We start from the raw sequence: 13,734 nt of genomic DNA on the forward strand, positions 1-13,734 counted from the left end.
GTTGTTTCCACTACAGAGCTTCTGATGCTGAAACTAATCACGACAGCATGAAAAAACAATAACGACATCATGAAGAATCACGGCTGATGTGGGTTTGATGCTGAATTCACGACAACAGTTGCAATCACGACAAAAAATAATAACGACAGCATGAAGAATCACGGCACAGCATGCTGAAATCACGACAGCAGTTGCTGAAATCATATGGACAGATGTTGTAAATCACGACAGCCACAAACAGGAAGTTCCTTTCTTCAAAGGACAAAAACAGTCACGACAGGGACACGATGTTATGGCAGCAGTCATAGCCATACGAAGATAGGATCTGTTATCAGCTGCTACACCCAGAAGTCACGGCATATGAAACTCAAAAAAAAATTACGATTGCCAGACCTGAGGGCTCACTTCCACGATGCTCTTTAGGTCTGATAACAGATCTAGGCCAGATCTGTCATCAGATCTCAGCAAAAATTTAATCCACACCTGGTTCGAGTACTTGATGTTTGGTGTAGATCACGCTCCTGAGATCAGATCGATCACGCTCCTGAGATCAGACCGATCACGCTCCTGAGATCGCCAGCTCTGATACCATGTTTAAGAAGAGAAGAGATGACCCGAACCCTAGGTAGAGAGAGAGAGAGAGAGAAGAGAGAGGGAGAGAGAGAGAAGGGGAGAGAGACGGCTGTGAGAATAGAACTCGATAACTCAATTAATTAGGGCTTCTCTCTATATTAAATAGAGAGAGGCAAAAAAGGAAATTACATCTAAGTCCTTATGAGGACAGAATTTCAGAAAGCCTCTAATATAAAATAACTTAAACAAAGAACCACCTATTCTCAACATAGAGCTTTCATAATTGATCTTCCATGCATAAAACCAAATTGATTCTTCGATATCATGACAACCTTCTTCAACCTATACTAAATCACCCTCTCCCAAAGTTTCATAGTATGACTCATGAGTTTTATACTACTATGTTTCTTCCCATTGCTTCTATATTCTTCACAATTAATGCACTCAAACATTTTCTGTTTTAAGGTCAAATTTTCAATGATAATTACAACCAATTTATTGGTTATATTCAAATTCCCACATCACATTTCATTTGATGGAGATATACATGGGATCCACTCTCACACTACCCATGTTAAATGCACGATTTCCTAGCAAGATGTGCGGTGGAGATTGAATACAAGTGATTAATGACCTGATATGCCATTCCCTTCCACTTCCACCTCATCCCTTCATCCCAAGAACAGGGCATGCCTTTATCAAGCATCTTGGTTGAGAAATAAATGAAAGGCTCAAAAACAAAAAGTTGCTGCATTGGCATTTGGAAGATTGAATGAATTAATTAATGTAGTGCTTACAAAGGGAAAATCAATTTGGTAAGAAGCTAAGCTTTATATTTGTGTATGATGATTAACAAAATTATTGAATAAAATAAAACAAATATGAATGACTTATTAATTTTGCAAGAAAGAATATTACACAGAACATACTTTATTATCTCAGAATTAAGTTGTTCTAATTCATCAGAACCATCTGGAGCTAGCCTTATCAGGACAAGCAGCTCTACAAACATCTGTACCATGGAAGACTGCAATCTTCATCTACTTGTTGAATTATGAACAATTGGCCCTTTTCCCTGAAGAGCTGCCGCCATTATTCGTAGACGACAAGTTATCTTGGTAAACGAAGGACGAGACTCTGGTTCTGGTGACCAGCATTCTTCCATAAGCTTTCTCCACTCTGGGTCACACCAATCTGGAATTGCTGGCCGAAGCGTGTTATTCAAGATTCCCCCTTCAAATGTATAAAACAACATTATCATTAGGTTTACACTTGAGAACTTCAGATCATTACCTCATTAGTTACTTAGGATAAAACAAAAGTATTGTTCAACATTATTACCAGGATCTTAAGTATTTCCAAGCTGTATCACAGCGATACTTCAATTTGGGCCCGCACTGTGTCCCCTTTTATACTATTCCTAATGGAAAACCACAAAAACAGTGTATCCCGTGTTCTTTTGGGCATGTCCATCATCAAATGGGGGTTACCAAAACTAGTGCAATCAAATTATTTTACCGAATTTTAAGTTATAATGATTTGGATATCTTGTCCATAACAAAGACAGTGGAGTCTTTAATCATACTGAAGGAATACCAGCTCAAATTTAGAACTGAAGTGGCTTGACTTTATTAGAAAGATTGGGTGAACAGTTGATCATGTTATCAAAAGCTGATGGCTACTAAACTAGTGTTATGAAAGCAACAATGTGAGGCTGTTTGCAGATTTGAGGCACCATTTTTTACACAAAATAATGACTGGTGGCATAATTGAGTTGAACCACTGTTTCTTTAAAAGCATTAAAACTGAAATCATGATGCCAGTGGTATAGGAGACTACATTAGCCATGATGAGTACTTGTGGAGTTACAAGTGTTTCAGGCCACACGCATCTCAAAACTCGTTATCGAGGTTCTGTAGCATATCCCAGCAATCTTGAAGTAACATGAAATTCGCTTTTCTCAGATTGATAATAGTAAATGAAAAATGAATACCTGAAAACATGAAGCTGGACAGAATAATCACAAACCAATACTGTGATGTTCAGATGGAATAGAGTTCATTGATGAGGCTACTTAGTTTAGAAACATCAACGGAAGTTTCTAGTCTGAGTCCAAACAAATCAAAGCATTTTACTACATTTGAAGAAGCAAGAACAAGGATCTCTGGAAACACATTATCACGCTATTTGGATCAATTTATAAATTGCTCCTTGCCATTTATGCTTATTTGAAAGAGCAAGTTTTGGTGTTTGGATCTTTTTTTTATTACTTTTCTAATGATTTTTTTTATAAATTTCACCCCTTTTATCAAAAGTAGGGGAGGCCTACCTTTTTGTTTACTAATTTTCTTCCATCATCCCTATCACCACTACCACCATTTCTCCACCATCACTACCACCATTACCACCACCACCATCACGGCCACCACCATCACCATCATCACCCATACTCACTAATCTTCTTTTCTTCTTTATTATAATTTAAATAGTGACGATCCAAAGATTTACTTAATTAAAAGTAAAGGCAAGACTCTTTTTTATAAAATGTGCTCAAATTTATATATGTAAGCAATAAATAAAAATAGATCCAAACAGGGCCCAAGAGGTTTCAAATTTTTACCACCTTACAGGAAGTAAATGAAAGGCTTACCTATGATCGCACCACAGTGCATATCAAAATAAGGCTCCTCCCCAGTTAAAATCTCCCAAAGAGCAATCCCGAAGGAGAAAACATCAACCTGTGAAAACCAGCAAATGTAATTCAATATTCACTTGTACACAAGAAAAGAAACAGTAAGATTATTAAGACTTGCACTTTTTTTTTCAAGAAGATGACAATAATATTATTCCTTCTCACTATTAGAAATGGGTAGGGGATATTTTCACGTTTGAGATTTATTAGATCTTCTTGTGATATGACTCCCTCAAAACCAACACACAAACTGAAAAAGGCCACATACTTTTTCTGAAACTTTGTTGCTGCTACCGTTCAATAATTCTGGTGCCATCCAGGGAAGTGTCCCCCTTACTCCACCTGAAACTAGAGTATTCCTTTTGATTCTTGACAATCCAAAATCACCAACCTGAAAAACGGCAGCACAACTTCAAAGTCAATTAAGCCAACATTTTGAGAACTCATGATACTTCCAGAAGGATTAGACAAGGGGTTTTGAACAGGAGAAAGACCTAGAAAAAACAGATCAGAAGTTACTTGGAAGTCATCTACAATTATCAAGGACTGCTATTTGCAATTGAATCAAGGACAGAACCAATTAGTACTTGATACTTCCAATTTTTTCATACAGAACAAGAATTGAAATGAACTCTAGGTGGAGCTTCCACCCAAATGATCACCTGATCAGCTTATATTGGATTGAGTGGCAGAAGCAAAAACAATTTGGAATTATAGAATATTCAACAATATTTCTACATCAGAAAACTATTTTTTTTCAGAAAAGGGAGATATTATTTTCATGGATTCTCTACTAGTTTGAAACAGTACAAGGCTTGACCAATTTAAGGAGTTTGGTATAAGACCATAATGAAATAAAAAAAAACTTGTTTTTTCATAATGTTTTAATATAAAAAATATTATAAGCACCAGTATTCTAGTCCTAGTTAAGATTTTATTGGTTTTATCCATTCAAAAAAGGTACCTCATGTTCTTTACCTTGCATATGGGGCGTTGAGCATCCTTCATATTGACCAGTAAGTTGTCACATTTCAGATCAAAATGTACAATATTCTTTGAATGCAAGTATTCCATGCCAAAAGCTGCATCCATTGCTATTATCAACTTTTTCCGATGGTCAAGTACTCTGCAAAAGAACATCTTCATTGCTAATTGCACAACTCTTTCTTGAAGGAAAATGTTCAAAAAAGGCACCAACCTATCTTTCCTCAACAGAACATGCCTAAGGGAGCCATTCACCATGTATTCAGTAACGGTTGCCAATGTTCCTCCAGTACCATCAGGCACAACACCGTAGAAGGCAACCACATTTGGATGGTGAAGCTTTGATAGGATCCGTGCCTCCCTCCAGAAGTCCTCTGTCTGCACTGTCAATGACATCAGAGTCAAATGGAGTTTTTTTGAGAGAGGGTTTAAAATTTTTAGAGAGGGGAGTTAAATGGAGTGTAACACATGGGACACGTTAGGGCACAGGCAAGATTGTAAGTATTGTATTGTTACCCGTATTGGTCGGGCCTAAAGTAACACAGTATCGTATCGTAAACATATTATATATTTTTAATAAAAAAATTTCTAAAAACAAAAGAAAAATCAGAAAAAAATAACAAAAATTCTAAAAAAATCATATCACATGAAACAATGATGAATTGCACAAAATACAATCATAAAATCACATATAAAGCATTTATGTCTCTATGAGCCGCACAAGACATCATCAAACATCAACTAATATAGAATCATACATAATATTGCATGCATACCTCACAAGAACAATGCAAAATATTAAATATCTTGCAATTAAGAACATGTCACAAGGCTCATCCTTCCATATTACATAAACAAAAATATTATGACAAGAGTTGCACTCCATTTTCAATTGGTTTTCACTCATTACTTGAGTGCGTCATTGTCATGTCGAATCGTCTTATGCAATCTTTGTTGGAGGACTGTGGAGCCTGATTTCTACGTTGATATAAATCTTTAATTTTCGCAAAAATTTTTTGGAGACTAGCTTTGTAATTTTACTCATAATAAAGATTTTTTACCTTGACCCATTTTTTTGGGTGAAAAAATTGTGGAAATGCACTTTTAATGACATCTAGACAAATGGAGAAGTCAGCCAACAAAAGGTATTTAAAACCCAAAATAAAAAAGTAATTTTTGGCATTTTTAAAGTGCGTTGAAAGTGTATCATACTATATGCCCTATGTCGTACGATATGCTCATGTATCGTACGATATGCTCATGTATCGTACAATATGCTCATGTATCGTACGATATGCTCATGTATCGTACGATATGCTCATGTATAGTACGATATGCTCATGTATAGTACGATACGCCCGATATAGGTATGATACACACTCGTATTGTGATACGAGTGTGTATCGTATTGCAAAACCCAAAAGTAACGCTATGTATCATACTGTATTGTATGGTACAATACGATACTTACAACCAATATTGTGAAAAGCATTGAGGCGTATCAAGGCGCTCCACCAAAAATTGAAGTGCGGCGTAAGCCTCGAGGCGTAAAGCGTAAGCCTCAATTTTATTTTAACTTAAAACAACTTTAAAAAATATCTAAAAATACAAATAAATAAAAGAAATGTTCTATTGATGAAGCAATAACTAATAAGAAATAGAAAATCTCAAATAAATACATGATATTAACATGTAACAGTAATATTAATGCAACAACTTAATCTATGTATCTAAGAAATAAAATATCAGCATTTAATAAAAAATTAAATAACAAAATCTCTAACAGTCAATAAAATCTATTATTTCTTTTCTTCATTATTATTTGTGTATTCTTCTTTAAATTTTAATATTATTTCTGACTAAGGTTTAAAACATATAAAGGATATCTGACAAATCAAGTACCACTATGGTTTAACTTGAGAAATTTTAGAATTCGATGCATTTAAACAAAAGAGAGAGATAAAGACAACAACTTATTTATATGCAAAGAAATACGTGTCAATTTCATCAATACACTCGTATAGGATTAAATTTAGAGAAAGAACAAAAAAGAAAAAAAGAAAAGATCACCCATTTGGGTTCCAAACTCTTCTTAAAGTTTCAACTAAAGACTGTTTTTTATCCATATAACTTTTAGAAAACGACAATGAGATGGGTACCAACTTTGTGCAGGAAAAAACAAAAAGAGAAGAAAAAATTAAAGGGTTATAAAAAAACAGAAAGAGAAATGAGAAAGAAAGAAAGAAAGAGGAGAGTGAGAGATGAGAGAGACATTGAGAGGGAGGAGCGAGAGACGAGAGAGTGTGATGAAGCAACAAGTGCACAAATACAATGCCACAAAGTGGCTACAAAGGTGCACACTAACAATTACAAGAGCCACTAATGGGCCAAATACAAAGAGCCACTAAGGGCTAATCACACAAACTCTCAAAATGGAGCAAAAACACAAAAAAAAGAGAGTTTATTCAAATAAGCTTGGCATCAAGCATACATATTACAAGGGGAAGGAGTGTCTTTAAATACACACTCCATGTATTAAAAGGCTGGCCCAACTAGCTGTTGGGCCAGCCCCAACGGCTAGTTGGACCAGCACCCAATGTTGTTCAGCTGTACAAAAGCCGTCAGCTTTACAAAATAAGAAAGAGAAATAAAAGAACTAAAAGCATTAGGTCATCACTACCTAGTGGAATGACACCTGTTACAAGATGAATTTACTGAAATGCCCCTGAGGGGTATATATATATGCCACATATACAATACATTTTAACAGAGAAAAGGAGAGGGGAGAGCGAGAAATGAGAGACAAGAGAGGGGAGTGAAAGAGACAGCAAGAGGGAGAAGCAGAGGAGAGAAGAAGAAAGAGTAGAGAGAGAGAGAGAAGCAGAGGAGAAGAAGAACAAAGAGTCGAAGGAGTGACAGAGAGAGCGTACGTACCTGAGAGAGAGAGGATGCATGCAGTTGCTCCTCTCTTCTTCTTCTTTGACAGTGAAGAGGAGGGGGGAGAGGAGAAGAAAGGGGAGTGACCTAACATTGGGCACCCTTTTGTTTAGTTTTTTTTACATGGATTTTCGGTCAAATGAGGGTTTTGACCTTGTCAAATTGAGGTATGCGCCTCACCTTGAGGCGTGCGCATCACCTTGAGGTGCACCTCGACAATAGTTGGGCCTTGGGCTTGTGCCCCAAGGTAAAAAGGCCCTCACCTTGAGGCGAGGCATGCTTTTTGCTCCTTGAGGTGCATTTTTAACAACATTGGGCACAGGTGTGCAACAAGTTGTTGCTCTCATAGAAAACAAGCTCGTATAGCATTCAAATCCATACAACGTGAGATTTTGAATCACTGGTCTAGTAGGGTTGCTTCCAAATCACATTTTCAGGTCTTCCAACACAGAGAATCACGATCAGATATACTCTACAAGCACAGAAATATATTAGGTACATTCAGCAAGCATCTGCCTTGACTGAAGTTTCATGTTTTACCATCTATTATGCATAAAAAAGGATGTGACGGACAATTTTTAAATTAATAAAACTAAATATCATTGCCTAAAATGAAAACTTGACAAATTTATGATGTTGCTTGGAATTGTAATGGGAATTTACGTCATCAGCATCCAAAACAATCTGAATTTTGACACAAAACTAAACCCAAGACGTATATATTGGGATTGTGAATAAACACCTAAATCTGAAAGACACAATGCAATTACACAGTAGAAGCTGAATCATTAATATTTGACACAATGAATCTAATTAAGTTGATAACGCACCAACCGCTCTTGCTCAGATGATCTCCCAGAAAAGCAACTCTTTTTTATACGCTTTATGGCAACATCTGTTCCCCGCCATTTTCCATGATACACAGTCCCAAATGTACCAGATCCTAGCTCCCTTAGTTCTTCAAGATCTGCATTCTTTATAATCTGTATACCATTTGAAAGCATTCTGTTAATATAATAAACTTTAACCAAGAGCTTGATGGAGAAGCAGGTAATAGAACATCTCTGCAACTGGGTAGGTCAGACATCATGGGATGGATATTTTTAGCATCCAATGTATCAAAGATCTTCTAAATAACCAATCACTACTTCGAACTTCTCCATGTTCCAATATGAGACAGAACTTAAATGACTAAAATGCAGATGTGTTCTCCACCAATAAAATGTCAAATAATAAAATCAAATATTGATTTTCAGATACTAAGATAGATAGGAATTGGTCATTTACCTGCAAGCCATAGATACCAGCTTCCATTTCAGCAATGGCAGCAGCATCCATATCCCGGTCATCAGCACTACCTTCCTAATGATGAGCGTGCCAAGTCAGCAATATGGCCTTACCATTCAACTCAATAACTGAAACTTCTGGATGCATGCATTGATATGTCTGTGTGCATGTGCACGTGTATGTATGAAATTAGCAAAAATAGAGAAGTACCTCATACTCTGAGTATGCAGTCACACTTTCTATATCTGTTTCCTTTGGGGGCATGATACTCTCAGCTCGAACATCATCTAGAACTTTATGGCACACATGTAGAACAGAAGCCGAGGAAGAGTCCATATCCAAAGACGTTTTACCAGTTACATCTTCAATAATTATTTCCTGTCCAAGGCCTTGTGGAAGTGGAACCATATTATTATGAGGTTCTGCATACTTTAATTTTTTATGGCATTCAGGGTTCACCTTGACCTTTGAAGGTTCGAGTGTGTAACTCCCATGGTCCTCATCCAGTAGAGAAACCTGCCTCTTGAAAACCTCCTCTATATCAAGATTCTGAATGTAAGACCAACCAGGTTGATAGTCACTATGCAGGTGAAGGCTTGAGCTGTTTTCATCATTTGCTACAAGAGGGCCATCATTTACAGAGATCAAAAGCTTAGACCTATGGAAGTCGTCTTTGTCACAAAGTACATCAGGCAGTAACCTGGTGGACGGGACAGAAACCATGTCACTAGGAGCACCTACAAACAGTTCACAAGGGAATCCTTCACCATTGTAATGGTTGCTGGCAAAGTGCTGTTTATCACTATTCCCAGATGTTCCCAACGCTTTGACATAAAGACTGGTAATGTGTGGTGCAGTAACTTTGTTCGCATCTGCATCCAATTCGCCAATTTGTTGGTCAGATGAAACATCAAGATGATCTGCTGTAGTTCTTTGGACAAAGCTGGGAATTTCAAATTTTACTTTCCCCATGTCTGGGGATTGATCCTTAAGGCTAACGTTTACTCTAGAGTCTGAAGTAACAGAAGCGGAAGGAAATGCAGAACTGTTTTGCATCTCTGAGGATTGTGAAGCGTGAAGAGCACCATCATTCCCAGGATAATGAGAAGTGGATGGCATATCACCCTCACATGCCATATGCGAGAGTAAATTATCAATGTTGCTTCCAGGATAAGCTCCAGCCTGATAAAAATATAGATCCCCACTAACACAGTTTGGTGCTGACTTGTTCAGGAGAGATTCTAATTTGATGTGATGGCTGCCTGGGCCATAACTAGGTCCATAACATTTTTCATTAGCTTCATGTGCTTCCTCAAGATCACCGTGGTTGCATTGCCCGCCTGAGAATTCAGAATCATTATTGAAGGAATTTGGTATTGATGATGTGGTGTTCATAGACTGTTGAAGGCTGCTGTCCTGAAAACTTGTATCAGACATTCCTTTTTTCTTTTGAATATGAGATTGTGGCAGCGGATGTGAAACTTCTGATTGATGATCCAGAAGGGTAGAGACTCCACGCAAGTTGCAAAAAGACTTTTCATATTCTTGCAGCACTGAATCTGAAAGAGCATGTGGCACCCCGTGATGGGAACTAAGAGAATCATTTAATCTTGCCTGTTGGTTTTGTGAGCCTTCTTGCTGACTTTGAAAGTTTTCAGAATGAAATGCCTGGTCCTGATGCAGAGGTTCATAAAAAGTGCAACCTTCCAGGTCACTATCACTACGAACATACATTAGAGGGTGTAAATCTTGGCTAGGCTGACGAATGTGTCCTTGCATCCCATGAGCCTTAACTTGGCTATCAATATGATCTTGGGGATAATGATTTGAAAGTCGTCCATGCGGCAGATACTTGGTAGTTATCGGACCCTCCTCTGATAGCCAACCTTCTGAACCATGATTGTCCCTGTTTGATGCTGATTCTACGCCCTCTTGTACAAAATTAGAGCACATTGGCCCATCAAATCCCAGCAATGTACTCCTGCTGTCCTGCATAATATTGTGCCTTATTTCATCTTCTCTAAGCTTAGAATGCCAAGGTGCTTCAAATCCCCGTGTCCCCCTGATACCATCTTGCATATCCATAGCACCTGTATCTCTATTTGATGACGATTCTATGCCGTCTTGCACAAAATTAGAGTGCATTGACCCATCAAATCCCAGCAATGCACTCCTGCATTCCTGCATAATGTTGTGCCTAATTTCATCTTCTCTAAGCTTAGAATACCAAGGTGCTTCAAATCCCCGTGTCACCCTGCCGCCATCCTGCAAATCCATAGCACCTGTATCTCTTGGGAGATGTGAATCTTGGTAAAAATCTCCGGGTCTATTTTGAACATTCTCAAATGGTATGTTTTCAAGAATGAGACCATATTGGCTTAAAGCAGATGAGGGTGTTGAGGCTAAGCAATCTGCAGCATAAGAACTCTCATTCAGTCGGTCAGTGAACAATGAATAGTTTTGCTTATCATATGACTGAATTTGAGCATTTTCAACATGATCTTCTTGAGATGGTAGAGGAGAAAAAGATGAATGTAAGGGCAACGTGGACACATTGGATGGTGTATACATACATTGAGAACTAGCACACATCGGACCAGTCATACCGCTACCATGGTAGTAATTATGAGGCAAGAATATTGCAGGCGGATCTATATAAACTGTCGAAGTGGATGTCTCATCCCCTACATCATTCCTGGATGAGTTAACAGAGTGATATGCTGCTGCACCTTCCAAGGTTTTTCCAACAATAGTTCTCCTAGGACTTGGCTCTGCTATATTGTTAATTGCAACAAAGTACTGGTAGTCAGAATCACTCTGCAGGTCTCCCATGTCAAAAGAATTATTCTCAAATTCATTCAAAGATATCAGAAATAATCGAAGCTTTTGAGATCCATCAGTATTTTCAAGGCCACCATATTCTTCCCTCATATGCTGAAGATCCTCATCAGATGACACAGATACAAGAGCATCAAGATCCTCACCTGGAAGTTGGTACTTGATAATATGAGGTTGGGGAAAGATTACAAATGTTTTCTGCATTAATTCCTTCCAGGATATATCCATTTTAACGGCGATAATTCGTGTTTCACCACCCACATACCTCAACTTACCATCATTAGGCCGTGGCAAAATTTTTCCACCAAAGCTGCAAAGGAACTTTGTCCTTTCAGAGTGAGAACGGCCTGAAGTTCCTAACAGATCAGCTTGACATCCATGCTGTGGCTTAGATATTGTAGAGGATTGAGAAAACCGCCCGAAAACTGTTCCACACAAATTAGGCATGGCATTGAAATTGTTCGGTGCTCTCTCCCTTGCTTCCTTGTAATTTGCACCTGTAGCCAAGCCAAAACCTTCATTCTCAACAATATGTCCTCTTTCATCAGTGGTAGATGAAATATCAGAACCAGATTCGATTCGTCTGAGACCGAGAATGCCTGTGAGATCCTCATAAGAAGGAAGAGCATTCTGGCCACGAGCATGTATGCTCATGTTGCCAGACAATTCAAGCCTGGAAGTTGGATTTCTAAATGCACCATGTTCCTTCAAAACCTCTGAACATAATTCTTCACCTTTCTTAAGAGAGAAATTTTGTGCAGGTATGGCTCTTCCGGGGATAACAATGTCAGGAGGCCTCGCATCAGTAAACCTAGGAATCCATGGAACCGACCGATTGCGTGAATGACCAGGTCCTTCGCTCATCATGATAACAAGGCTTCCTAGTCTTAACCGCCTGCTACGGATAATTTCCTACTTCTTAACCTTGCCTTATCTCTCCATCCCTCGAATTTCAGAATTGAAATTGACTCATTTCTCCAGAAAGGTGAACCTCCCATAACTTCTACGCCTTCTTGTGATTTATTTAAGGTAGCCTTGGCATCTCTTAGAGAATTATAAGACCATCGTTCTGAATTCCCATGTTGGTTCATCAATCAACACAATCAGCAGTGAGGCACCTCAATCAATATTCAGAAACACAAAAGGCAATCTTAAGTAACAAAAACAATTCCAGACTATTCTTTCTTGAAACCCCAGAAAACACGCAATCCCAATTGAAAACCAACCTAGTTACAAGAACTACAGCACAAGCTCAAAACTATGTATACCAAGATTATAAACCTATAATTCGCAATTCAGAAAATCCAGTTCCCAGACATTCGATTCAGACAGCAATGGATCATTCCCCACAACCTGAAAAACAAAAACCAAGAACTAGTGATGACCCAAAATCCCTATGATCTTTCTAAATTTAACAAATCCAAACACATGCTCTACCACAATTCAATTGGCTACCAATCAGACAAATATATTGCAAACCAACAATCTAAAGAAAAACAGAATCCCAGTGAGAGAGAGGGAGAGAGCTACAACAAGGGGAAAGAAAGAGATCCCATCAAGATCAAATCTCCAAATAGGAAACCCAATTGAATTCTGACTGCATTCAGTTCAGGAGAATTGAGGAAGCAAGGAATGAAGGTGAGGAATCGATCAAAAGCACCTGAATTTTGATGGTTGAGAGGGTTGGGGAAGGCCTGGATCAGACAAACCCCACGTCGATCGAGGGATCAAAGCCCCCAAAAAAACGAGAGATGGTATTGGGGTTGGGACTCGGGAGGGGCATGGGAGAAGGACACGGCTTAGAGAGCGGCACCAAGAATGGGAGGCGCGTAACAGAAACACCGCTCTGTCGCCACCACCTTTTTCTCTTCCTTTCCTCTCCTTCCCTTTTTGGGAAAATTTTCTCCATGTCCCATATGTTACCTTTTTTACTTCCTCTAGGGTGGGGATTGATGCCCAAAATTATCTAGAAAAAGTGGGATAAGTTGGAAGTGGAGTTTCCCACTTTTCCTGATTTTGATGGATATACGTGGGTGCTTCTTAAAATACCACCCCTTAACCACAGTAAATCTCGAAACACACCCAACATTTCGTGTATTTACATTTATGCGCTTAGCATTTGTAAAATTATATACTATTATGGCCACGTAATTGTTTCATATGATTCACCAACAGGGGCTCCACTTGTCTGGTAGAGCAGCTAGTGCACGTATCATCTTTTATAGCTTTTACATTTTTTATATATGATGTTAATATGTTGAATGAATTTCTTGAAAAAACTCGTTTTTTTTTAAATATCACGAAATTTTTTTCAAGAACAAGGTTTTGGCATTGTTATTAGGGATACAGTCTATTTGAGGTTTTGTGATTTTAGAAAGGAGGGTTGGATCCCAGACGCTGCTGCATAGATATTGGTCCTGCAA

General features: G+C 38.2%; 1 protein-coding gene across 2 annotated transcripts; it reads right to left on the bottom strand.

The window, feature by feature from the left end:
* Positions 1-1,487: 1,487 nt before the first annotated feature.
* Positions 1,488-13,204, bottom strand: LOC149845497 (RAF-like serine/threonine-protein kinase 20). 2 transcript variants are annotated; one of them, XM_089995791.1, is made up of 9 exons: positions 12,972-13,157; positions 8,684-12,664; positions 8,474-8,548; positions 8,017-8,169; positions 4,464-4,627; positions 4,244-4,391; positions 3,534-3,656; positions 3,224-3,311; positions 1,488-1,806 (listed from the first exon to the last, which is right to left on the bottom strand). In XM_089995791.1, exons 2-9 carry the CDS (start codon positions 12,176-12,178, stop codon positions 1,610-1,612), a joined length of 4,443 nt encoding a protein of 1,480 aa, XP_089851917.1. In that variant the 5' UTR covers positions 12,179-12,664; positions 12,972-13,157; the 3' UTR covers positions 1,488-1,609. The 2 variants fall into 2 exon arrangements, with proteins under 2 accessions (XP_089851917.1, XP_089851918.1); XM_089995792.1 differs by lacking the exons at positions 1,488-1,806; positions 3,224-3,311; positions 3,534-3,656; positions 4,244-4,391; positions 4,464-4,627 and having other exon boundaries at positions 8,095-8,169; positions 8,474-8,544; positions 8,684-13,204.
* Between the last annotated feature and the right edge of the window lie 530 nt (positions 13,205-13,734).

The sequence above is a fragment of the Nuphar pumila genome, chromosome 2 (assembly GCF_984573655.1).
Source record: "Nuphar pumila chromosome 2, dmNupPumi1.hap1.1, whole genome shotgun sequence".
Classification (NCBI taxonomy): domain Eukaryota; kingdom Viridiplantae; phylum Streptophyta; class Magnoliopsida; order Nymphaeales; family Nymphaeaceae; genus Nuphar; species Nuphar pumila.